Source organism: Phocoena sinus, chromosome 17 (assembly GCF_008692025.1).
Source record: "Phocoena sinus isolate mPhoSin1 chromosome 17, mPhoSin1.pri, whole genome shotgun sequence".
In the NCBI taxonomy this organism is placed as follows: Eukaryota; Metazoa; Chordata; class Mammalia; order Artiodactyla; family Phocoenidae; genus Phocoena; species Phocoena sinus.
Window position 1 is genome coordinate 78,486,243 of NC_045779.1, and position 23,960 is coordinate 78,510,202.

At 64.5% G+C, this 23,960-nt stretch overlaps 4 protein-coding genes and 1 long non-coding RNA gene across 19 annotated transcripts; 1 reads left to right on the forward strand and 4 right to left on the reverse strand.

Moving 5' to 3' along the window:
* Positions 1–4,268: 4,268 nt before the first annotated feature.
* On the forward strand, positions 4,269–10,187 carry GSDMD (gasdermin D). Of its 10 annotated transcripts, none has more exons than XM_032610072.1 (13): positions 4,274–5,326; positions 5,885–6,027; positions 6,247–6,343; positions 6,421–6,641; positions 6,825–7,017; positions 7,683–7,851; positions 7,967–8,069; positions 8,302–8,355; positions 8,618–8,713; positions 8,838–9,013; positions 9,155–9,296; positions 9,393–9,466; positions 9,597–10,185. In XM_032610072.1, the coding sequence occupies exons 4-13, from the start codon at positions 6,425–6,427 to the stop codon at positions 9,834–9,836; spliced, it is 1,464 nt and encodes a 487-aa protein (XP_032465963.1). In that variant the 5' UTR covers positions 4,274–5,326; positions 5,885–6,027; positions 6,247–6,343; positions 6,421–6,424; the 3' UTR covers positions 9,837–10,185. The 10 variants fall into 10 exon arrangements, with proteins under 10 accessions (XP_032465964.1, XP_032465963.1, XP_032465962.1 ...); XM_032610079.1 differs by having other exon boundaries at positions 4,280–5,326; positions 6,550–6,641; XM_032610075.1 differs by having other exon boundaries at positions 4,288–5,326; positions 8,642–8,713; positions 9,597–10,184.
* Positions 7,981–8,911, reverse strand: LOC116742440. Its single transcript, XR_004346462.1, has 3 exons — positions 8,810–8,911; positions 8,279–8,370; positions 7,981–8,121 (listed from the first exon to the last, which is right to left on the reverse strand). It is a non-coding gene; the product is annotated as an uncharacterized LOC116742440 (long non-coding RNA).
* Positions 10,188–12,768: 2,581 nt separating the features above from the next.
* MROH6 (maestro heat like repeat family member 6) lies at positions 12,769–16,413 on the reverse strand. Its single transcript, XM_032610083.1, is given in 10 exon segments — positions 12,769–13,871; positions 13,873–13,966; positions 14,100–14,165; positions 14,277–14,379; positions 14,636–14,755; positions 15,007–15,247; positions 15,345–15,500; positions 15,828–15,942; positions 16,037–16,174; positions 16,288–16,413. Coding segments are annotated over 9 exon segments (1,089 nt in total). The 5' UTR covers positions 16,137–16,174; positions 16,288–16,413; the 3' UTR covers positions 12,769–13,777.
* LOC116742265 (maestro heat-like repeat-containing protein family member 6) lies at positions 16,098–17,227 on the reverse strand. Its single transcript, XM_032609591.1, has 3 exons — positions 17,215–17,227; positions 16,615–16,811; positions 16,098–16,428 (listed from the first exon to the last, which is right to left on the reverse strand). Exons 1-3 carry the CDS (start codon positions 17,225–17,227, stop codon positions 16,240–16,242), a joined length of 399 nt encoding a protein of 132 aa, XP_032465482.1. The 3' UTR covers positions 16,098–16,239.
* On the reverse strand, positions 17,007–23,904 carry NAPRT (nicotinate phosphoribosyltransferase). 6 transcript variants are annotated; one of them, XR_004346455.1, is made up of 17 exons: positions 23,072–23,904; positions 22,852–22,979; positions 22,689–22,771; positions 22,304–22,434; positions 22,082–22,197; positions 21,626–21,822; positions 21,409–21,549; positions 21,031–21,115; positions 20,862–20,942; positions 20,663–20,765; positions 20,423–20,577; positions 20,214–20,321; positions 20,077–20,127; positions 19,880–20,009; positions 17,677–17,821; positions 17,353–17,507; positions 17,007–17,127 (listed from the first exon to the last, which is right to left on the reverse strand). XR_004346455.1 is itself a non-coding variant. In XM_032610064.1 (17 exons), the coding sequence occupies exons 1-16, from the start codon at positions 23,295–23,297 to the stop codon at positions 17,423–17,425; spliced, it is 1,965 nt and encodes a 654-aa protein (XP_032465955.1). In that variant the 5' UTR covers positions 23,298–23,904; the 3' UTR covers positions 17,011–17,127; positions 17,391–17,422. The 6 variants fall into 6 exon arrangements, 3 of the variants coding, with proteins under 3 accessions (XP_032465955.1, XP_032465956.1, XP_032465957.1); XR_004346456.1 differs by having other exon boundaries at positions 19,880–19,982; positions 23,072–23,903; XM_032610064.1 differs by having other exon boundaries at positions 17,011–17,127; positions 17,391–17,507.
* Between the last annotated feature and the right edge of the window lie 56 nt (positions 23,905–23,960).

Sequence of the window (23,960 nt, forward strand, 5' to 3'; positions counted from 1 at the left end):
TACACTTAAAACTCTTTGATGTCCATCAAGCTGGCAAAGATTAAAGCAGTCTGCCTTCAGTGTTTGGGGCTGAGGGCAAGAGACTTCACTATTCACTTTTTGGATGTTGGCACAGCCTTTCTGAAGGGCCATTTGCAACACGTGCCAAGACCCTGAATACCGTTTGAGGAATTTCACTTTTCAGAATCCCCCCAAAAGAGATAATGAAACACGTGCAAGGCCTTATGAACAAAAATATCAGGTGCTGGGGGGAAAGGGATGGGGAGGGATAAACCAGGAGTTTGGGATGAGCAGATACAAACTCCTATATATAAAATAGATAGCAAGGTCTTACTGTATAGCGCAGGGAACTGTATTCAATATCCTGTAAAAAAAACATAATGGGAAGGAATATGAAAATACATATGCATGTATAACTGAATCACTTTGCTGTATACCAAAAACTAATAGGACATTGTAAATCAACTATACTTCAATAAAAATTAAAAATTTTAAAGTCAGGTGCTGAGTTCTTTACATGGAACAAAAATATTGAGCATGTTTATAGACCATTACAGTGTGCCAGGCCCCCCCCCCCTTTTTTTTTAAAGCACAGGTCTGTGTTTGTTTGTTTGTTTACTTATTTATTTATTTATTTGGGCTGTGCAGGCTCTTTGTTGCAGGCTTGTCTCTAGTTGCAGCACATGGGTTTAGTTGCGCGGCGGCATGTGGGATCTTAGTTCCCCGACCAGGGATCGAACCCGCGTCCCCTGCATTGGAAGGCAGATTCTTAACCAGTGGACCAGCAAGAAAGTCCCTAGGCCCCATTCTAGTGTTAGCACGCATTAATGCATTGAGTCTTCACAACAACCCTGTCGTTTCCAACTTAAGGATGAGGAGACCTACACAAAGGGGGTCAATCTCCCATCCCAAATCACAGGGTAGCCTCACCCTCCCCAGACTCCTGCGCGTCCTGGGCCAACTACTTCCAGGCCATCTCTCTCCTCCAGTGGTCTCTTCTCGCTGGCTGCCCACTCTCCGAGTGATCTCTTCTCTGCCAATCTTCTCTCTTCCCCGCAGTGGACCTTCCCATAGGGCTGCCCAGGTGCAGGTCTGGGGCCATAAAAAGGACTCCATTACTGGCATTCAGCAAACAAGTGCTGAGGAACAGACATACCTAGTGCTGGAAGTCCATTTCCATGGACTTCTCCCTCTCTCCCCTCACAGGGGAGTTGTCTCCCACCGCCACCCCTCACCTCCCTCTGCTCTCCTCCCTTCTCCCACACCCAGCTTCCTGCTCTTTTCACCACCCTAGCCCAAGCAGCCTTCCTGAGCTGCAAGCTGTTCCCCCCGGCCACCCCACCCACATCTGCCCTTGGCCTTGCACACCCCCCTTCTCTCCAGCCCCACCACATAAGGCTACCCCAGGCACCAGCCTCTCTGAAGGGGGTGGGAGAGTAGGAAAGCAATGCAGCTGTACCGAATGCACTTTTACCAGGGCACAAGCACAAAATGTCAAATCCTTCCTGAGCTTGTTACCTGTCTCCTGGTTCTATGGCCTGCAAAAGTATCTGTGTCCCCCCTCCACCAACCCAGCCTGCACCTCCCTTGGGGAATGTCCCCCTCCTGCCATCTCCTTCCCTCCAGGAGGTCTGCATGCGATGGGAGTCAGGCACCCTGGCTTACCGGGCCCTCACGTGGGAACAGGTGGTTGGCCGGCTGGGACCGCTACCCCATGGATACCTCCTTGCCTTTCATCCCAGAGGGAGAGAGGCAGGAAGTGAGTGTAGAAGAGAACTGCCATTGAGGGCTCTGTGGGTCCCTCCTTCATCCCAGCCTCCAATCCCCCACTTGACCCTCCACCCTCACAGCAAAGCATGAGCCTCAGAACCAGATCCTTTTGGGAGAAAAGTTGATTAATCTACTGTTTCCTAGATGGCAGCATTTCCACGAGGCTCTCGGGGACCACTGTGGATGGATGGTGTGAATCTCACCTCCACAATTTCCCACATGCCCTAGTACTGGGCAAACCTAACTAGGTGGAAGAGACACCACCGCCCCCCCACCCCGAGCCCAGCAATGCCTGGATCCCAGCAGTAAGAGCCCCCTGCAGCTGGGGCAAAGTGAAGTGAGGCTCAGAGCGTCGGAAACAAGAGCCGCTTCCCTCTGCAGAGGACCAGTTGGAGTGGGGCAGGGTTCTGAGCCGCTCCCCCGACCCCTGTCAGCACAAAGTGCCCGGAGCCAGGCAGGATGCCGCAGGCCTCCGGACCGAGGACCAAAAGGAAACAAGACAGGAGGGCCGCGCGGGGGAGGGGCGGCTGGAGGCGGGGCGTGAGCGAAGGGAACCGCTAGTCCCCCGCGCCGGCCCCCAGGACGCACCGTGAGCCTCCGCGGATCCCGACCTGCGGGGAGTAGTTTCCCCGCCTGCCTCCCCCCCACCCAGTTCTGCCGCCCCTTCCTGATGCCTACGCCCCTCCTGACTCCCGGGGCGCCCCTGGATCCGAGACCGCCCTGCTCTGGGGCCGCCCCGTCGCCCAGCGATCCGCCGAGCGTTGATTGAGCGCCTGAAGGACAGGCCCCGCCGACCGGCGGTCCGAGCCGCCGCCGAGGGTCCGGGCCAGCAAGCGGGGCGGGGGCGGCGAGCGGGAGGGAAGCCCCGGGGGGACTCAACTCCCAAAGGAAAGGACTCCTGGGACTTCAGTGCGTCTGGCGGCCTCTCGGCCCCTCGCTCCGCGTTCGTTCACTCCCGGCCAAGCGGCTCTCGGGCACACGGGACCCTCCGGGGCGCCTCTTGCCCGCGCGGGCTCCTGGGGGCGCGGCAGCGCGGGCCGCGGCTGCCGACATCCTGGGCGCCGACTTCCGGCACCCTGGGAACCCCCAAAGTGTCACTGGGAGGCGGGCACAGGGTGGAGCCAGCCCCCTGGGCTGCACCACCCACATCGCGGACCCAGATGAGCCCGAGGCCCACAGCTCCCCCTACCCCTGCCTGGACCCTGGCCGTCCCTGATGCCCGATGGCCGGGGCTGGGTGGGTTCCTCGGGCCGACTACCCCCTAGCCCCGTCTCACGCGGTCCTGGCCTCCACTGTCCCTGCCTGGAGGACAGTGGACACCCTCAGGCTCCTCTCCCTAAGCCCACTCTCCCATGTCCTCTGAGGTATCCCAACCGCTGCCTCCAAAGGGCTGTCCTGGTTATCTTCTGTCCTTGTTCCTCCCAGGGGCTCGGCCCTTCCAGGGCAGAGGCTGTGGCCTCCACTGCCCAGCTCCCAGCAGTGCCTGGCCGGCCCTGCCCCACACCGGGTGGGTGGAGGCATCGGGTTGTGGTGAGCTTCCTCTTCCTTAGAACTCTCCCAGAGGTGCTAACCCTTCCCCGCACACAGCCAGAAGCCCCCTCCCAGGCTCCCATCCCTGGTCGAGGTTCTCGCCCCAGGGCGTGGTGTCCTAGCTGGCTCTGGACCCCCAGGGTCTGCCCAGACGTTGCCCAGGGAGGCCTCACCCACCCCCATATCACAGAGTGGCTGTGAGGAAGACGGGAGGTTGCCCCAGACTTCCTGGCCCTGGAACTATCCGGGTGCTCCCCAGGCCTCCAAATGGGGAGGGGGAGGGGGTGCAGGGCCAGCCCCACCCACCTTCCTTCTGCTTTTTCTCCCCAGTGGACTCGCTTCCTGTCATCTCAGGCCGACTCTGCCCTCAGGAGCCTAGTGACACAACCACTCACCAAGCCCAGTACCTCTTGTTTAGGTTATTGCCAAAGAACTGAACATGTGAACGAGGAGTCGCTGCAGCAATGCCCTGGCCATGCTTCATTCAGCCCCGGGGCACCGCAACATTCCAAAACACACCCCCCAGGAAGTCACTTTCCCTGCACTGGCATCGGGGCCGCTGCCAGCGGCTCTACCTGGAGGGGCCCTTGTCCCATTCACGGCCAGAGCCCTCATCGGCAGGAGCACATGGCGCCAGGTGCTGATAAACACTCATGGCTCGAATGAATGCGTGTGGCGGACGGAGCCTGCGGGCTGAGTCTCAGGCCAGCCAACTGGCAGGGGCCCTGGTGCGGGCTCCAGAGTGTCACGGGGCCCAGAGGCAGGATGTGGCGGCGGAGCGGTGGAGAAAAGGGGGCACGGGGCTCCTGGCTGCCTTGCACTGGACATGATCCGCAAGCAGCCCAGGAGAGTAAGGGTGTTGAGAACCTGAGACAGGCCTGGGTGTTGTTACTTGGCTTCAGCTTTTCAAAGTAACAGCTTTATTGAGATACAATTCACATACCATACAATTCACCCATTAAAAGTGTGAAACTCTGGAGTTTTTAGCGTATTCAGAGTTGAGAACATTTCCACTCCCCAAAAGAGGCTGTGTCACTCCCCATCCCCTCCCCGCAGCACCTGGCAACTACTAAGCTGCTTTCTGTCCCTACGGTTTGCCTGTTCTAAACAATTTGCATACATGAATCCCGTGAGGTATTGTCTTTCACGTCTGCCTTCTTTCACTTGGCATAATGTTTGGAGGTCCATCTTCGTTGTGCCGTGAGTCACAACTTCATTCCTTTGTATGACGGAGCACCACACCCTCCTGTGTCTTCCATCGTACGCACTGACCACATCGTCTGTGCTTCCACAGACGGACATTTGCGGTGCTTCTGCGTTTTGGCTGTTAACAGTAATGTTGTGGGAACATCCATGTGCAGGTTTTTGCGTGAACATATGTTTTCACTTCTCTTGAATACACACCTAGCAGTGGAATGAATGAGATCTAACGGTAATTCTCTGTTTAACTTTTCGAGGAACTGCCAGACTCTTTTGCACGCCCGCGGCTGCATCCATTTACATTCCCAGTAGTGTGTGAGGCTCCAATTTCCCCCCATCTTCCCCGACACTCGTTACTTCTCTTTCATACGGTTATCTGTGGGGTGTGAAGCAGCATCTAACTGTGGTTTGATCTGCAGTTCCCTGGCAGCAAATGGCGTGAGCACCTTTTTGTGCGCTTGTTGGCCATTTGTAGCAATACATTTTCTTTGAGGAAATGTCTCTTCAGACCCTTTGCCGTGGCCCAGAGTTTCCAGAGAGAAGGACTGAAGAAGCGCCCAGCAGTTGGAGGCAGCAGCGGGTGGGGCACGAGCTGGCGTACCCTGACCCTCCCCCACCCTCGCCGGGCTGGGGCTGCGGGGGCGGGCTCCCGGGGGTGTTTCCGGGCTGTGGCTGCTCCAGGCCGGCCGAGGTTTCACTTTTGGATCTGGGAAACTTTGGGTTGTGTGCTAGCTCGGCAGCTCCGGGACAGGGCCCTCCGATCCCAGCCAGCAGAGCGGCCTGGCTTCAGCTCTGTGGGCGCGGGCACGCAACAGTCACGGTCACGGTGAGCTGCTCCCACACCCTGCTCCCCGCCCCTGCGCGCTGCACCCCACTGCCTGCCCTGGTTCCAGGGTGGGGCTCTCCCTAGTGCTGGGTGGGGGGAGGCCAGCTCCTCTGGGTGGAGACCCGGTCCGGGCACCCTTCTGCGGCTTCCCCAAGCCCCCCAAGGACTCGCAATTCCAGACCGGTTTGGGGAAGCCCCAGGCCTCTGGGAAGGGGGTGCCCTCCCCAGCCCGGCTGGTTTGGGCTTAACTCCAGGTAGGCCCTCTAGGTGCTCCTTGGGCCACTCTCAGACTTCAGACCATCCCTGAAGCTCAGAGGCTTCCTAAGGGCTGGCCCCCGTGCCTGGAGCCCAGATGTCCTGGGTCCTGAGTCAGGCCCACATTGGCCTCTGACCCCTGAAGACAGACTAGTGGCTCACGGAGCTTTGGGCGCAGAGAAAGCCCTGGAGGACACGTCTAGGAGCTGGGGACACTTTGGCTGGGCCTTGCTGTGGGCCTTTGCACCAACTGCCCAGGAAGTGACGGCTTCTGTTTCCTCCCCTGCCCTCTGAACACCTCAGCCAGCGGGGGGAGCTGCTACAGCAGACAGAGCAGTGGCTTGGGGTCACTCCAAGGCCCCAGCCTTGCCCTGCCCTTCCTCAGTGCCTCCTTTCCGTGAGCAGTCCTAAGCCTTGTTGAAGTGACAAAGGGACGAGAGGCCTTGGTGAGTGGCCAGGGCTGCCCCCCCGCCCCAAGCGCTGAGTCCCAGGGCTTTCTCGGGCTCCACGTGGGCACTCTGATCACAGAACAGATGGTGCGCGTGGCCTGAGTCCCACTGAGGGCTGTGAATGACGCCCCACCCTGGAGGTGCTCATGGCCCCTTGGAAAGGTGGATGAGTGGATGACCGGGTGTGCTTCTGCTTGTTTTTGTGTTGGGTGATAGTCAGCAGCAAGCACCTTCTGCCAGTCAGAGCATCCCAGGACTAGCCAAGCAGGACTGCTTTGGAGGGAAAGAGCTCCCCATCACTGGAGACGTCCAGGTACCTACCTTCCCCCTCTTCCGCCCGCCCTCTTCCAGCCCTGCGGGTGCAAGGCCTGACCCAGCTGCCCTCCTCAGGAGCATGGCATCGGCCTTTGCGAGGGTGGTCAGGAGTGTGGTCCAGGAGCTGGACCACGGTGGGGAGCTCACCCCTGTGGACAGCCTGCAGAGCTCCACCAGCTTCCAGCCCTACTGCCTTTTGGGCAGGAAGCCCTCGAGTTCACGGTTCTGGAAACACCGCTACACACGTGTCAACCTGTCCCTCAGGGACATCCTGGAGCCCGACGCCCCAGAGCCAGGTACCCCACTTGGCACTGTCAGAGCCATGGGTCGGGTGGGGGGAGGAGTGGGCAGGCCCGCTGCCACCTGCTCTGGGCCTCTGGGCTCTTGCTTCCAGAGGGCAGGCGCTTTTCAGAGGCCCCTCCGCCCGGGGGGAAAGGCGGCGGATGGTGGGATGGGCCTCAGCTCTGGTCTTGCTCCAGCTGTGGAGTGTGGCAACACCTTCCATTTCCACGATGCTATGGATGGGCAGCTGCAGGGCAGCGTGGAGCTGGCGGCCCCAGGACAGGGGAAGCTGGCAGGCAGGACCGCGGTGTCCGGCAGCTCCAGCGCCTCGATGATTGTGTGCACGCTGCGAGTGGCGCCCAACACCTGGGAAGCCATGCACCGAGAGAGGTGAGCCCTGGGGTGGCGGGGCCCTGCTGAAACTGGGCAGCCTCTGGGTCAGGACCTCGGGGCAGCAGGAGTCACAGGGGGGTCTCTGCCAGGCTGAGGGAAGTCCCAGAGGCAGGGGCGTGCTGGGACCAGTGGGCAGGGAAGGAGGCCGCAGAGGTCCTGGGGGCCTGCACTCTGTGGGCCAGGGCGGCCAGGCAGGGCCCTAGGGTCAGGGGTCAGACCAAGTCCCACTGCGAGGGGGCTGGGCTGCTGGGGTGGAGCAGACACAGGGACCCTGGGGAGAAGGACCATTAGCTCAGAGCGGAGACATGAGATTTGAACCCGGGGAGCGGCAGGGAGTGGAGAGAGCGAGCAGCCAGGTGAGCAACCGGCCAACAGGGTGGGCCCCTCCAGAGGTCTTCAGGTGTCCGCCATCCCCACTGGACCTTGTCTTTTCTTCCTGCACCCCACCCACTCACAAACATTGTCGGGAGCACCAGGGAGGGAATGATGAGTGTCCCGTGCCTGGGCATCCACAGAGCTCTTGGTCTCCTCGGCCGTGTCACTGCCCCCAACCCCTGTGGCCACAAAGGCTGAGGTCCAGGGAACGGAAGCCCGACCCGTGGCAGGGGGAGGGGAGCGCAGGGTGCACCGCTGCGAGCTTCCCATTGGTCCGCTCGCCACAGGCGCTTGCGGCGGCCTGAGCACCAAGTCCTGCAGCAGCTGCGGAATCGTGGGGATGACGTGTTCGTCGTGACCGAGGTGCTGCAGACACAGCAGGAGGTGGAAGTCACCCGGACCCAAAAGCAGGAGGGCTCCGGCCAGTTTGCACTTCCGGGAGCCATGTGCTTGCAGGTGTACGGGGGCTCGGGCTGGGGAGGCAGAGTGGGGTAGACCCCTGCCACCAGCACCCTGTTACGTCTGGCCCCGTGACCCAGAGCCCAGTCCTGAGCCCATATCCATCCCTCAGGGCAGAGGCGAGGGCCACCTGAGCCAGAACAAGATGGTCACCATCCCCGCGGGCAGCATCCTCGCATTTCGGGTGGCCCAGCTGGTTATTGGCTCTGACTGGGGTGAGCCAGGATCACGGTGACTTCTGGGGCCCAGACTCCATGGCAGAGAGGCCTGGAAGAGCCCCAGGGGTCACTGGGGGCATCTGGGTCGGGGTGGCCGAGGGTCCCTTGCTCTGGCATTTGGGAGGTTGGGGCACAATGGGGGTACTGCACAGGGGGTCCCAGCTTGGGAGGGAGATGCCAAGTGCCCCGCTAACCTGCTTTCCCACCTCTGCTCCTGTCTGGCTGCCAGACATCCTCTTCTTCCCGGATAAGAAGCAGACGACCTTCAGGCCACAGCAGGAAGGTGAGGCCTGTGGACCTGGGCAACGGGATGAGCTGACGAGGCATTCTCCTGCCCAGCACAGCACAGCGGGGGACGCACACAAGCGCGCGCGCACACACGGGTGACACGGTGACAGGCTGACACCAGCCTGGTTCGACCTTGCTCCCTGTCCCGGGCTGCCAGTACTGGGGTGGTGGTGACAGGCTGTGAGGGCCGAGGGGAGGCCTCAGGCCTCTCTGGCTCGGGGACCCAGCCCTGCGCTGACCAGCCCTGCCTCGTCCAGGCTACAGGCCCTCCTACATTGCAGGTGGCCAGCTGCAGCGGTCCTCCCGCCTCGCCTCCACAAAATTCCTCCCTATCTGCTTCAAGTTCCTGTCGGGTCAGTACCTTCTTGGCCACCCCCCTGGTGGGCTCCCCTTCTGCCCCCCTGTGGTCTGCCCTCCATAACCAGGGCTCCCCGGGGCCATGTGGGTACCTGGGCAATGGCAGCCCTGTCCCCACAGATGGGCCCGTGGAGGACCGGTTGGCGACCACCGAAGACTTCCAGGGCCTGCAGGCAGAAGTGGAGGCTTGGGCCGTGGGCCTGGAGGGCTTGTCCAGGGAGCCTTGTGGGCAGCTGCTGGGGGCCCTCGGGCAGGTGCTGCGGGACGAGGCGGCCCTGCAAGCCCTGGATGAGTCGGTGAGAGAGCTGGGTGGGGCGTGGGGGGCGTGCAGGGGTGGTGGGTGGGTGGGGGGCGGGGTGGGGCGGGGCGGGGCGGGCAGAGCTGGTGCCTGCGCCCCGCCCCCACGCTCACCCGCCGCCCCACGCCCTTACCCCCAGCTGGAGCACGGCCTGCGTGGCGGGCTTTTGGAGCCTCGGGATGGACCGGTGGGTGCTGTCCTCGAGTGCCTGGTGTCCTCCTCCAGAAGGCTGGAAAAGAGACTTGCTGGCCCCGTCTTCTACCTGCTGCAAGCTCTAGCTGGTGAGGGGCTCTGGGGCTGGGACAGGCAGGGAGCAGGAATGTGGGCTTCCCTAGCTGGCCTTCCAGAACCCCCTCTCACCCAAGGTCTCTCCCCAGTGCTGAGTGCAACCCAGCACGTGCTGCTGGCTGAGGCGCTGGAGATGGGGGCCCTGTCGGGGGCGTTCAAACTGGTGAGTGGGCCCAGCTTGTAGGGGAGGGGCTGTGCCGGAGGTGCGGACCCAGTGCATCCGGGCTGGGGTGGTGTGGGTGGTGCCAGAAGCCTGGGGGCCCCTCTGACAACCTCCCACCCTGTCCTGCCAGGTGGAGAGCCTTTTGGAGCGGAGCACCCCATGGCAGGAGCGCAGGGCCGTGTCCCTGCCGCACGAGCTCCTGGGGAGCAGCTGGGGCTCAGAGGCACCCACCTGGGTCCTGCTGGAGGAGTGTGGCCTTGAGCCACAGGTGGGCGCCCCCCAGGTGTGCTGGAAACCGGAGGCCCAGGGCTGTGCGAACGCGCTTTACGCCTGCCTCGCACTGCTATTCAGGCTGAGCCGGCTCTGCTAGCCTGCAGCCTGCCCGCAGGGCAGCTCTCTAGTGGGGCAGAGCTCATGCCCACCCAGCTGCCAGGAGCCACACCCAGCCACGTGGGCAGCTCCCCACAAGGCCTGGGAGTTGAGGAAAGACAATAAATGTGACGAACAAAGGGAAAATGCTCACTGAGCTTTTGAGGGGCCCTATGTCAGGGGTTGGGCAGCGATGGGGATGGTGCCTCCATATGGGGAGGGCCCTGGGGGCTGAGAGCAGGCATCTCTCCCGTGGGGCTGAGGGGGCATTCCCTGTGCTGCACCGGATCACTCCACAGTGAGCAGCCACATGGCCGGGCTCCTGGCGCCCTCCCCCAGCCGGCTGGCCTGGAAAGAACGGGACAGGGCGATTCCAGCCCTCAAGATGGTTCTCTGTCTGCCTCAGGGAACTTGAGAACGTACTGATGCAGGTAGCGGGGGCTGTCCTTGCCCTCCGGGGCTGCAGAGAGGACAGAGAAAAGGTGTACTGACAGGCAGACAGATCTTCACTCCTGGGGCTACACTGGGGCCCCAGGGAAGTGACCCGAACCAGAGAAACTGGCCTTTGGGGTGTGTCTCATCCAAATTAATTCGCTCAAAGGTAAGAGTCTCTTGAGAGGAGGCCTCTGGGCCCCTGAGTCGCAGTCCCTGGGCCTTCGGCAGGGCTCAGAGCCTCCCTGGACCAGGGTGCCTGAGCCTCCCTGGGAGGTGGGGGCAGGGGTGGAACGGCCCCACGTGCAAGGAGAGATAGTAACTGATTCAGCCAAGGAGTTATTCTCATCTTGGAGCTTGAACAGCCAGGAGAAATTCGCCTCTCCCCGTGGGAGCCAGTCTGCCATCCTCCGCCTGGCGGAAGGCAGGGGAAGCCGCACTCCCCTCCTGTCAGGCTCACCGCCGCCCTGCAGCCTCAGGACTGGCTAAAGAGAAGGGATGATCGGCCCTGCTGTGGTTGGGACATTAACCCCCGAGAAAACTCAGGGTCAAGGCCAACAGTAAAATTAATATTAAAACGGAGGGTTTGGGTCTTCCCTGGTGGCACAGTGGTTAAGAATCCGCCTGCCAATGCAGGCGACGCGGGTTCGAGCCCTGGTCTGGGAAGATCCCACGTGCCGCGGAGCAACGAAACCCGTGCGCCACAACTACTGAGCCTGCGCTCTAGAGCCCGTGAGCCACAACTACTGAGCCCGCGTGCCACAACTACTGAAGCCCGCGTGCCTAGAGCCCGTGCTCCACAACAAAGAGAAGCCACCACGTGAGAAGCCCGCGCACTGCAACGAAGACCCAACGCAGCCAAAAATAAATAAATAAATAAATTTATAATTAAAAAAGAAAACAAAACCAGAGGGTTCCCCAAACATCCCAGATCCTGGTACAGAAACTGCTAGAAGGGACCTCCCTGGTGGCCCAGTGGGTAAGACTCTGTGCTCCCAATGCAGGGGGCCCGGGTTCGATCCCTGGTCGGGGGACCAGATCCCACATGCATGCCGCAGCTAAAAGATCCTACATGCCGCGACAAAGATCACGAGTGCCGGACTAAGACCTGGTGCAGCCTAAATAAATAAATAAATGTTTAAAAAAGCAAAAAGAAACCCCTAGAAATCTACCCCTCACACAGGGAGAGGAAAAGCTGGACGCCTCTCAAGCCTGTTTGTGTTCACCAGGGCCCACGCCCCTCCTTTGGGAACCTCATTAGGGGGACTTGAAAGGCAAAACCAAGGGGGACGGGACTGGAAGAGCCTGGACAGCCTGGACACTCACAGACCAGCGATGCTCGCCTGGGAGCGGGGCTATGGCAGCACTGATCCACCTGGAGCCTCCCTGAGGATCCCAGCAGAGAAATCCCCGAGAAGGGTTACACTCCCAGGACAAAGCAACGGGCTCTAAGTGAACCTAACACCTGGCAAGCAGGGAGTCTAGCAGGGCTTCCAGCGATGGGGCAGGGGACCGTGGCAAGGCAGTCCTGCACACAAGACTGATCATGCAAGCGAAGCCTGCACTCCAAATGGCCGCTACAGGGCGGAGTACGGGCTCCCAGGCCTAAGAAGCCCAGGCATCACGGAGGTGTCGCGAGAAGAGGCGGGGTGCTGCCTGTCCGAGCCCTCATCTGAGGCTGGGCTCTCCTCTCCAGTGGGCATCACTGTGGGGGTTGCCACTAGCCTGCCCAGCTGTTCTCTGCAGTGGGACAAGCGTGTGCCTGGTGGGGAAATGGGCATCAAATGCTCACCCAGCTTCTGGCTCCTCGGCTGCAAGCAGTGGGGGCCAGGCTTGCTTCTGCCCATGGGGGCTGCCACTGAGGTCCACCAGGCTCCTGATGAGCCCGGGCCCAGACCCAGCCCAGGTCGGGCGGCTGTGAGGGTGCTCCTCGTGGGCCCTACCTGCAGCCATGGAAGCTGAGGAGGGACCCCCGGGCCTGGGAGCTGGAGCCTCCGTGATGGGTGACAGGCGGAAGAAGCCCCTGAGGACATTCCCACCAACCTCCCTTCCTTCCGTCCTCCTCTCCTTCACGGGCGTCTGACAGCCTCCTGGCCTCTCCAGCGTGTACCCCGATATATTTCTTGTAGTTTAATGCAGTTTGGGCATCTGCTTTGGAGAAGCCGAACCAATACCCCAAACCACACCCCTGGCTTCACACAGACCAGTGCCCTCGGCCCGGGCCTCCCCTGCCCTGGGAATGACCTACGAGGAGACCCAACCCCTTCCTGCTGAGCCCCAACCCCATTGGCTCAGCATCCATAGGCCCAAAGCACAGCTTCTCAGCTTCTCAGCTCAGGGTGAAACCTGCCTGACCTTCCGCCCACCCCGGAGCTGACCCAAACTCCTGGCTACGTGCTGTCTTCCTTATAATCTTAGCCCGAGCCCGATCTCGGACCAGGCCCAGCGCATCAGAACCCAGCCTTGGCCCAGACCCAGGCCCCAGAGAGACGCTGAACCCCTAGGATCTGTGTGTTTATTTTAAACGCTTTCCACAGGGATGGGCAGGACCCCAGCCTCCAAGAGGCTGTGTGAGTTGAGGCCTCCTCCTCTGAGGAGGCAGCATTGGGGGGGCCCTGAAAGGGCAAGAGGACACCTCAAGGTGGGCACTCCAGGTGGAGGAAGCCGCCCGTCCAGGGTCTGGATGGATTGGGTCATGGCCTCGGAGCCGTCCTGAGGGGCCTCTTCCCCACACGTCCAGTCACGCCTCCATTCACCCCTGAGCAGGGTGCTGGGGTGCTGGCGCGACAGCTCAGCCTAGTGGGGTGCGAATGCTGGCAGCCCACACCTGAGCCCGCAGGTGTCATCTCAGGCCCGTGCTGTCCAGTGGGGAGGTCAGGGACAGCTTCCGGAGAAGGCCCAGGTGGGGTCTGACGCGGTAAGTGCGGGGGAGGGGCAGGCACGGGGCCAGGCTGTGGGGCAGCGGGCGTGGACAGGAGGACAGATCAGTGCTTCTTGGCCAGGAACCTCAGAACCTCAGGCCAGGACATGGCCAGCCAGGAGTGGAGCACGTGACGAGGGGTAATGGGCTGCTGGGGTGGCCGGGAGGGCCCAGGCAGAGGGCGGCCTATCACGGCGCCGGCTCCCAGGGCTGTGCCAGCTTCACAGTGGCCCCCGCCAGGCCTCGGCCCGGGAGGTCAGGTGTCATCCAGGCAGGGGGCTGAGGGGGGACAGATGGACCCAGGGGTGTACGAGGCAAGAGGCTGAGGGTGAAATGGTGCTCCGTCAGAAGGTGCGTGCCCCGTCTAGGTCGTAGGGCTGTCTGGGGGGGTGAGCTCCCAGAGAGGGGTCTTTGTGGGCAACAGGCCTTGCATGGCTCCGGGGGGCAGGCATTGGTGCCCAGCACCGAGCCCAGGGTGCCCCTCAAGGGGGGGGCCTCTTCTGCAGATCTGCCCCTGCCAAGACTGGCCACAGGGCGGTGGGGTGCCAGACAGCACCCTGGCTCCCACCCGGAAGGCGGGCCAGTCGGGCTCAGCCTGGTCCTAAGCAGCCCCAGGGGCCAGCAGGGCTCCGGTGGTGCTGGAACGGGCTGTCTCTGTAGACTGGTGGGGGCCGGGCAGGGTGGGCGTGGCGCCTGAGCCAGCAGCACCACCTGCTGGGTGGACGCTTGTGCCGCTGCCACCACAGTGGGCTCAGGGTCACTCTGCCGCTGCCCCAGGTCTGTGGGGACAGGGCAGTTCATGGCGCGGGAGGGCCCCAGAGCCCCAGCTCTCCATCCATCCATTCCCATCTGCTCCGCCCTAGCACCCACCACCTTTCCGGAACCCCATGCCCCGGTGAGTCGGGTCCTCACCCTGGAACAGATTGTCTAGCAGGTCCTGGTTGATGCGGCTCGGGCTTGAGTGACGGACCAGGAAGCCTGGACCAAAGCAAACCCTGAGTGCTGGCCCCATGCCCACAGCAGGGAGGGGCTGGCCCAGCTCCCAGAGCCCTAGGTGCAAGGGACAGTGTGACACCAGGACTGCCTTACCCATGAGCACAATAGCTGCCCAGAGCAGGGAGTCCTGTGGGCTCCGCAGGTAGCCCTGGGTCTGGCTCAGGAAGAGGGGCACGTGACTTGGGTACCACTGAACCCGGGGACAGAAGGGCTCATGGCAGGACAGGAGGGCCAATTCTGCATGGAAGGGAGGCCGCAGAGGTGAGTCCAGGGGCTGAGGACCCTGGGGATCCCCCGGGACATGGCATCAGGACCTGAGGCTTTACACCTGCCACCACCTTGACTGGAAGGGTGGGAAGACTCAGTTTGGGGGGAGTGGCCCTGGTGTATATTGGACCAAGCGGGCAGCTGACCATATACCCCATCATTGTCACTGTCCTTCCCCAACTGACCAGGCGGTGGCAGATGCGGCTTAGGGCCTCAGGGCTGTTGCAGTGGGCCACGGTGACCATCTCCTCCAGTAGGCCCCAGCGCAGGGCCTGGTCACAGAGGGTCAGGGTCCACTCTGAGCTCTGGAACAGGGGAAGGGAGCAAGGTTAGGAGTCCAGAAAGTGGCAAGAAACGGCCTGGGAGGGGGAAGGTGGCCAGGATGAGGGGTGGAGGCGCAGGCGGCCCAGGAATGACCAGGAACCTGGCTGCGCATGTCACCTGCACCTGAGGTCCTGGGGGAAGTCCCCGACCTGTAATCTTTGGAGAGGCAGCTGTCGTGGGAATGGGTGGGGCTGGGTGGAGACAGCCATGGGACAGTCTTGGGGGGACTGACCTCGTTGGTGTCCCGGCTGGGGTCATACAGTCGCAACAGCAGCGGCACGAGCCTGCAGCACCTGCTTCCGCAGGGGGCCGCGGAGCCCCACCCGGAGCCCGCCCCGGCCGCGCCGCACCAGCGTCCCGAGGAGCCCGACCGCCGAGGCGCGGACCGAGTCCCGGGCCTGCATAGCAGGGCGCGGTGAGGGCGGAGCCAGCGGGGAGAGGGTGTCCGGAGGGCTGCCGTCTGGGGGCGCGATCTGGGGGCCGGGAGCGGGGCCTGGTTGAGGAACCCTGGGAGAGCCTGGGGAGGGGGTGGTGACGGCGGGACGGGCGGGGCCGGAGGGGCGGGCTCACGTCTTCCAGAAGCGGTGGGAGGAGCGGTCCCAGCTCCGCGCCCACGGCCATATCAGGACCCTCCGCAGCGTCCCCAGTGCGGCGCCGACGAGCCGCGCGTCACCCTCGCCCAGGGCGCCCAGGAGCGCGGGCAGCAGCGTGCTCACGTGACGCCACCTGCAGGGACGGGGACTCGTGGGAGACCCCTCGCAGACCCCGCCCAGACCCCGCCCAGTCCTGCCCCTCACCTTCCTGCGGTTCAGCGCCAGGTGGCCGAGGCCCAGCAGGCCCAGCCAGTGCACGGTGGGCTCGGGGTCGCCCTGCCAAGCGCAGAGCCGCTCCAGGATGACTTCCTCCCCTCGCAGAAGCCGTATGGTGGGCCGGCTCTGCAACAGCTGGGCGGGGGGACACAGGGTCGGCACGCTCGCGTTCCCGTGCCGGCCCGGCCGCTTAGGGGCCAAGTCCATGGTCACCCCTCACCACCCATCCTGGAAGCGGGCTCACTCCGGTGAAGAAGGCCATAGCCGTGAGGCGCTGTGCGTCTTCCGCGCTGCGCAGCTGGGGCAGCAAGTCCGCGAACAGGCCTCGCAGCTGGTGGTCGGCGTGCGCCACCATGGCACTGTGATGAGGCGGAAATGGGAGCTCTCCCTCCGCTTCCGGCCTCGCCCCTCACGAAGCCTCTACCCAACAACCCCCATACCCCTGCCCTGCACCTGGCCAGCAGCAGGACACCCTCCAGGTGGGTGTGGGCTCCCACCAGTCTTCTCCAGCCTCCAGCCTGCTCCATGCACGTGACCACCATTCAGCAGGCATCCCCAGTGAACAGGGCCTTCAAGGCCTCCCCTGTGCAGCTGGAGGGGGGTGGGCAGCAGAGGAGGGCACTGGCCCAGCCCTCACTCCCCCCGGTGTGCACCCCTCACCTGGCGTGGCTGTACGGTAGCCCTTGGTGGGATGGGGCCCAAACCTTGGGGATGTCAGTGGGGCATGGGTCCCAGGCCAGCTCACGTAGCTGTGTGACCAGCACAAGGAGAAGATGCGGGTAGAAGCCCCGTGTGGCACCCACGCAGCCGGACACAGCCAGCATCTCCCCAAGGGCGCGAGTGGCCTATGGAACAAGGGGCTCATTCAGGCACAGACACCGCAGACAGGGCGAGGACAAAGCCTCTATGCTTGAGAGACGTTATGGATGGGTGTGACTCAGGTGAGAGCCTGCTGCCCCCGAACCCCTGAGCCCAGACTCTCCTGTCCCCTTGGGCCAGGGCCAGGGGAGTCCCCTGGCAATGCCACCTACCGCCAGTGCCTCCAGCTGGAACCTGGCCGAGCCCTTTAGCACCCAGGGCAGCTGCACCAGCACCTGCCCGTTCTCGCGCGGGCTCTGGCTCAGGCCACGCCAGAGCTCGGCTGCCGCCCCGGGGGCACGGGGCGTGCGAGCCAGAGCCCGGCGCGCCGATGAGGGGAGTCTCCAGGTCGGGGAGGCGGCCACTAGGACTCCAGCAGGAGGAGGGGCAGGTAATCAAGCCCGCGATCCCAGAGAAACAAAATAAGTGGCGTCTGTGCAGAGACCACAAGGGAGCCAAGTCTGCAGGACCAGCTGCCCGGCCAGCTGCCCGGCAGGGACCACTCAGAACCCCGTTTGGCCAGTAGCGGTGAAACAAGCCTGCCGTTATGAACACTCACCGTAGAGAATAAAGCCACAGATAGCTTCTCCTGGGGCAGACTAACCGAAGAGCCACGGGCGTTGGGGTGCAGCAGCCACCTGGCTTGCTCAGAAGCACACCCCGCCAGGCTGGGCTGCAGGAGAGGCCTGGAGAGAGAAGGCAGGCCCCAAGCCTGGAACCCAGCACTGAGGACCCTCAGTGGATGAGAGGCAGGAGCGGAAGGCAGGGAAGGCCCTGCCCCGCCATGACCCACCCCACCCTGGGCCAGTCTCCACAACAAGCTGGAAAGGGGAGGGAAGCTGCGTCGGGGCCGCGGTGGGGAGGGGGGGGGGGGGATGCGGCGTCCGGCGGGGCGGGGCGGGGCGGGTTACCGGGCCGGGGGCAGTGAGCGCGGCAGCAGTGGACACACCACGTCCCGAGGGTGCTCCAGGGCCAGTGCACTCAGCACCTGCAGGGCCGCCCGCTGGGGCCTCCACTCCGCCGGGCTGGGCACCTGTGCCAGCAGCCCTCGCACAAGGCCGTGCACCTGGCGAGGAGGGGCGGACGTCAGTAGTCCAGTCTCCGTGACCCCTGCACGTTACCCTCAGTACCCCGACCAAGCAGCTGCGGCCTGAAGGGGGCTGCTCCCTCTAGCCTCCAACCCTGGAGGGGACCAGGCGGGAGACTCCAAGGGCAGGGAGGGGACGGGGGCTAACCTGGTCCTCCAGCTGCTCCCCCCCGGGCCTCCAGGGCTGAGGACAGGGTGAGTGCTGTCGCCCGCGTTCCCGCAAAGCCAGCCTCGTCCAGACAGGCAGCCGTGTACGACGCCAGGTCTGCGAGGGCCCCCTCTTCCAAGGAACTCTGGGGAGTCTGGGAGTGGGGGCGAGGGGAGACTATGAGACCCCCTTGCTTCTCCCCCTCTCTTCCTCCCCACCCCGTCCCAGCTCTTGACAAAACCCCCGTGCCTTTCTGTTTTTTTCCGGCTCCGTCCCCCTTTACCCCCCAGGCATCCCTCCTGCTCACCAGACGAAGACCGGGTCCCTCGGGGGCTGGCTCCTGGGCAGGAGGCTGGGAGAAGGGCTCACTGCCAGCTGGGGAAATGGCGGCTGCCTGCCCAGGCTCTACCCCGCGTTCAAGCTCAGGTTCGGGCTGAGGGCCGGTGGAAGGGGGGCCCGGATCCCTTCAGCCAGAGCCGTCAGGGTTAGGGCTCCCACGGGAGCCCCCCGGGCCCAGTCCCACGTGCCCCCAGCCATGGCCGCGGCGCACACTGAGCTGCTCAGCCGGGCTCAGCCTGCAGCACCTGGCACTGGTCCTCCCAGAAGCCGTGCCCAGGCCTCACCTAGAAGCAGGCCCCAGGCAGGCGGGCCCAGGGACAGGCGTGGCAGCGTGTGGGGGCGGGAGGTCGGGGAGCCACACGGGGGTGTCCCCAGGTGTGGTGCCCACGGGGGCTTTTGAAGGGTCTTCCCGCCCAGACTGTTGCTGGTGAGTGGCCAGCCTAGGCTCTGCCCACCAGGACCTGGGAAAAGGGCAAGGTCCCTGGGAGACAGTGGATCTGCAAGGGGAGGGGGGGAAGGGTCCCTGACCCTGACTTCCGACCCGTCTGGGCAGGGAATCCTGGGCAGGCGTAGACAGCCCTGAGGAGGCCCCAGCAGGTTTTAGAAGTCTGGGCCCAGCCCTGAGCTGAGGCCTCGCCTGATTCAGCCCTAAAGAAGCAGTCAGGTCCAGGCTGCGCTTGCGGCCGGGGGCTGGGCTCTCCTCTCTGCATCCTGACCCGGCCGGACATCCCGGGCATGGGGGTGATTCGGAGCAGCCCTGGGGGGGAGCCGGAAGCAAGAGGAGCTGCCCTGTGCCTCCCAGGTGCCCTTGCAGGTGACTGACATCACTGGATGGATCACGGTGTGGGGGGGAGTGTCTGGGTCCTGGCACTGAGGAAGTGCAAAGCTCAGAAGCGGTGACCTGTGGGTACCTGGGGCCTGGTGCGTGTCCTGAAGTGTGTGTGGCGGCGGCGGGCGGAGTCTGTGTCTCTCTCCAAGCCTCCTGCTCCCCAGGGCTGGCCTGACCGGGCCTCTGCCCCAAATCCCCGCTGTCACCCTCACCCAGCAGCGCAACGGCCACTGCCCAGCCTGGTCCAGGGGAGCCAGAAGAGCTGGTCTGGCCAAATACCTGGGCAGGCAGAAGTGCTCCGGGAAGCACCCTGGACAGTCGGCATTCCCCCTCGTCCTGGCCTGCCTGTGTCCCCCCCCCCAGGTGGGAGAAGCCCAGGCCCCGCCCTCTATCCCGCAGGGCCTCAAACCTCTCTCCTGAGTGGCTCCTCCACAGCCAAAGCCGGTGGAGACCTGACGAGCCTGCTCACACAGAGGCAGGGCCAGCCCGGGACCCTGGCCAGGTGCCCAGAGCTGAGCCAGTCCCTGCTCCCTCACCCTCACCAGCTCTAGTGCAGGCAGGCCCCGAGCCCTCCTCTCCTTTCCCAGGACTGCAGGGGCGGGAGCTGGGTCCCCAAGGCCCAGGCCTAGTCCGGGCCGTGACAGATGCCAGGGCCGACAGGGAGCCAGATGGGTGGAGCCCAGGGGTACAGGGTCCCACAGAGCTGGCAGCAGCAGTGGCAGGGGACACCCAGGCCTCTCCTTGGCTGGGGAAGCTTGAGGTGTCCCACCGAGCCTGCCCCGCCCGGGGGGAATCCCGGAGCCCCTCCATCTGGCACTTCATCCCCAGCCCGCCTCGAGTCTCTAGCATGGAGAGGTCTTCCAGTAACCAACCCCCCCAGCTCCTAGTTGGGCACCAAAGCCCCCTCCCTTTCCCCACAGCCCTGCCCTGTCCTGCCCCGGATCTGCTCCTACAGTCCAGCTCCCCAGGCCTCAGATACCGACCCGCACCCCACCGGCCTTAGCCAACCTCAGGCCTCAGCACGGGGCTGCCTACCTGCCCTGGCTGGGCTGGGGTCTTCCCTGGGAGGATGAACCCTCATGCTGATTCCTGACTCCAGCCCACCCTGGGAAGCCCTGGGGGTCCAGTGAGTGGCAGGCTGGGTGAAGAAATGACACATGACAAGCTGTGGAGATAGTGAGTGACTCATGTTAATTTCAGGCAGCTCCCAGCAGGGGACTCTCAGAGGGCACCTCTGCACTCAGTCTGTCCACCAGGGCCCGGAGCTTCTCAGACAGCGCCACCTGCAGGGAGGAGAGGGGGGGACGATGGGTGGCCGTGGGGGGAGAGAGGGCACAGGGCGGGTTGACGATGTGGGCCCTACACCCACCTGGTACAGCGCAGGCTGCTCGAGCCGCCTGTGGGCAGGACTCAGACGGCTCAGGGACTGCTGGGCGAAGGCTCTAGATTCGGCCAGAGATGGGAGGGGCTCACACAGCTGGGGGGAAGAGGGAGGAAGGGGCTGGCTCGAGGTCAGGTGTCGAGCTTGATCTGAGTTGAAGGCGCAGGCTAAGGGGGTGGGTGGCTAGGGGCGGTCACCTGTCCCTGCTGGACCCAGAGTCGCAGCAGCGGCTCCACGTGCACCGGCCTCACGGTACAGGACTCCTGGGTCCCTCGAGGCCAGACTCTGAGCTCCTGGCCAGCCTGGGGAGGTGGCTCCTCTGCTAACTGCAGCACGTCGAACAGCAGAGCCCCTGCGTGGGTGCGCGTGTGAGGGCGCCGAGCATGCACGGGGCCTGGGGCCTCGAGCTCAACTGGAGAGGGTGGGCGGGGCCTCACCGTCGGAGCCCAGGAGCCGGAAGGCAGCCTTGCTTCCAGGCAACGTCTGCTTCTCGGGGTCCTCGGTCAGCTTCATCCGCGGCTGGCCTCCCACGGACACCAGCTACAGGGACAGGGTGCTGAGCTATCTGGACCCTTCTCCCTGGACCCATGGTCCATCCCCAGCCCATCCCCACTGGGCCCCGGACTCTGTCTCCACCTTGTAGACACAGCCCAGGGAAGGCTGGCGAGGGCAGGTGACCACGCTAGTACCGATGCCGATGACGTCCACCTCACTGCCCTGCGGGGGAGGGGGAAATGAGCTCGGCCAGCATCTGCAGGCCCAGGGCCCCCCGAGCCACCCTCTGGGCCGCCCCTGCCCCGCCTACCTTCTGGGACAGCCTGGCCAGCTCCTGCTCATCAATGTTGTTGCTGACAGCAATGGGGATGGACTCCAGCCAGGGCACCCGGAACCTGTGACGGGGGCAGCCCTTAGACGCTCCTGACTCACCCGGCCCCCTCCCAACCCAGTCATGCCGTCTCCCCGCCACCTGATAGTCTGCCCTCAGCCACACTGGCTCTGTGGGCCCCTGAGCGAGCCCACCCCAACTTCCTTGCCAAGGCTGCAGTACCTCTACTGAGGTAGCAGCATATCAGAGAGCCTCACGGTGGGAGAGGCACGGGCCCTCCCTCCCTCTGTCCCATCCCAACATTCCTTAACTGGAGGGGATCTCTCAGAAGGCAAAGCCCCTCCCAGGGGGACTCACTGGGCCGCCACTGTTCGGAAGACGCCACGCGTCTCCTGGGCCTGCTGAAGCAGGTCGCCACTGTCCAGCCTCACTCCCACTGCCTGGTAGCCCAGCTCCTCCAGTGCCAGGGCTACAGCCAGGAAGTTGGGGAGACCGCTCCTGCAGGTGGGGACATGGGGGTAGGGGGTCTGCTGCTGCTCTGCTGAGCCCACCCTGGGGGATGCCCGGGCCTCACCTCTGCACACTGTAGGTGTCCAGCAGGCCCTGGAAAGCCCGGGGAAAGGCCAGGGCATAGGCCACAAAGGCCGCCCGCTCACCCCGGTGTGGCTCCCGCACCCCCAGCCCCAGGTGGCCACACACACGCTCCAGCCACGTCTCCACGCGGGCGGCCAGGTCCACCCTGGGGCCATGACCAGCCGCTGGAGCCAACATCTATGGAGAAGGGTTGGTGAATGTTGGAGGGCCCAGAGCGCAGGGTGGGGACTGGTTCAACCCCAGCAGAGAGTCTGAGCCACCTGCCTGCCAGCTCCCCAGTGCCGCACTGAGACCACCTGCCCGGCGTGGCTTGGGTGGGCCAGGCGTGGTATCTGCCTGTGCACAGAGGAGGGACTGGCCTCTCCTGCTCCCCGGGAAGGGCTCGGCTTGGGGGGTCTGCCCTCTGGAGTCCAGCTGGGGGGACAGGGGTACTGACCGGGTCAGGGGGCACCTCGGTGCCTGAAAAGGAGGTGATGAAGGAGTGCGCCAGGGTCCCGGCCACCGGCACGCCCCGCAGCTGTCCTGCGAGCATGTTGCTACTGCCATCGAAGCCTGGGGTCAGGGCATCAGGCAAAGTTGGGGGACTTCAGGCACTGAAGGGGGTCTCAGGGCTGGCCTCCTCCTCCCCCAAACCAGGCCTCCGTCTCCTGGCCCTCACCGCCCAGGTAGCTGTAGGTGGAGGCGGTGAGACCCCCGTCGGGGCCCTGAGCCCGCCGAAGCCCCAGCTCCAGCAGCCGCTTCTCCGGTCCTGCGATCAGGCGAAGCCGCGCGGCGTTCGTGGCGATGAGGCTGCGGGAGCAAGGGGGCAGGGGACCCGCAGTGACGGCCGGGAAGCCACCCAGAGCGCTGCCTCTCCCGAGGACCCGAGCAGCGGGAGCCGGAGGCCCCTGCCAGGACCCCGGCTCAGCGCTCCGCCCCCAGGGGCCACGCCCCACGGGTCCGGGCCCGGAAGTCAGCGCTCCTTCCCGGAGAGCCCAGGCTTCCGGCCCCGGGCGGGAGGCGGGTGTCCCGCCCCAGGCACCACCTGGCGCCCCGGGCCCCACCTGGCGTAGCTGACCAGGCAGAGGAGCGGCGTCTCCAGCAGCTGCACCACCAGGAGCGGCCCAGACACCTGCAGCAGCGGCACCTGCGGGGCGGGCTGTCAGCTCGGCGCCACCCGGCCCTGCTCTGGCCCCCACCCCCGTGCCCCGCTCCCCCGGCACTCACGCTGGGGAAGGCGAGGGAGCCCTCGGGCAGGGCCCGCACCGTCACCCCGGAGCAGTCGAGAGCACGAAGATGCTGGAAGAACGCGGGGTCTGTGTCTGGTGGCAGCACCGACGCCAGGAACTGCACGTCTGGGGGCGACAGAGGCCGTGGTGGCGAGGGCTCGCCGGGGCGGCCGGGCCCGGGGGCTGCCGGGGGTTGCGGGGGGCGGGGGGGCGGCTACCTGCGTCCGTCAGGCGGAAGGCGCGCACGAAACGCACGCAGTCGCGCAGCCCCGCGGCCAGGGCGAAGGCTCCGCCGAACGGGCAGCGGCGGAAGAAGAGCTCGAACTCGGCCGCCTCCTGTGCCCGGCCGGCGCGCCAGTAGCCCAGCGCCATGGTGGCCTGGTACAGGTCGGTGAGCAGCGGCCGCGCCGCCGCGCGCCCCTCGGGGTCCTGCTCCGCCGCCATCGGACTCTGGCCGCTGCCCTGGCGCCCCGGACTCTGGCCGCCCCGCCCGCGTGACGCCGCGCTGGCCAGGGCCCGCCCCGCCAGCGGGTTGGGACACCGTGGAACCACCGCCTTTCCTGGCAACCAGAACCGTCAGGGCGGGCCGCTGGCCTCCGGACGCTCTCTGAGCGGTCCCAGGAGCCGGACCGTGGTTGGAGGTGGGGACTTGTGCTCTCGCTGGTCAGCTCAGCTCCCCCTGGCCCCTTGGAGCATGGTCTGTCCTGCCCCAGGCCGCGCGGCCAAGTTCGGGGAGCGCGGGGAGAGGGTGGAAGAGGGCAATTCGAACTCCACGTCCAGCTGGACTCCATCCTCGCCCGCCCAGAAGCCACCCCAGGCCTGGGCAGGGCAGCTCGCGGCCGGCACCACACCAGGGCAAGGCCCACGCGACGCTGTTCGGGTAGCAGGGTGGTGCCGACAGAACGAGGGGGCCGGTCATCCACCGCCAGCCGGCACCGAAGGCTCTCGGGTCTTACACGCTAAACCCCACGACTCGGGGGGCCCTTTGAGGCCACCAGCTCTGACCAGAGTAACCACAACCCACTCTTTCTCACCAGCCACGGTGGGTCCAGGGCAAGAACCACTAGTGACACGAGTCCTGCCCAGACTGGGGAGGGGGGTGGGGGC

Excerpts from the sequence above, each read along its gene's own strand:
- GSDMD (XM_032610073.1), top strand. The coding sequence starts at position 6,425 with ATGGCATCGGCCTTTGCGAGGGTGGTCAGGAGTGTGGTCCAGGAGCTG. Across the intron at positions 8,356-8,617 it reads CTTCAGGCCACAGCAGGAAG|GCTACAGGCCCTCCTACATT; the intron begins GTGAGGCCTGTG and ends TGCCTCGTCCAG. Across the intron at positions 9,297-9,392 it reads CCTGCTGCAAGCTCTAGCTG|TGCTGAGTGCAACCCAGCAC; the intron begins GTGAGGGGCTCT and ends GTCTCTCCCCAG.
- LOC116742265 (XM_032609591.1), bottom strand. Across the intron at positions 16,429-16,614 it reads TCCAGCTGGAGGCACTGGCG|GCCACTCGCGCCCTTGGGGA; the intron begins GTAGGTGGCATT and ends CTTGTTCCATAG.
- NAPRT (XM_032610064.1), bottom strand. The coding sequence starts at position 23,297 with ATGGCGGCGGAGCAGGACCCCGAGGGGCGCGCGGCGGCGCGGCCGCTG. Across the intron at positions 22,772-22,851 it reads GCTCCCTCGCCTTCCCCAGC|GTGCCGCTGCTGCAGGTGTC; the intron begins GTGAGTGCCGGG and ends CCCGCCCCGCAG. Across the intron at positions 17,822-19,879 it reads CCCCAGCCCAGCCAGGGCAG|AGTTCCTTGGAAGAGGGGGC; the intron begins GTAGGCAGCCCC and ends CAGACTCCCCAG.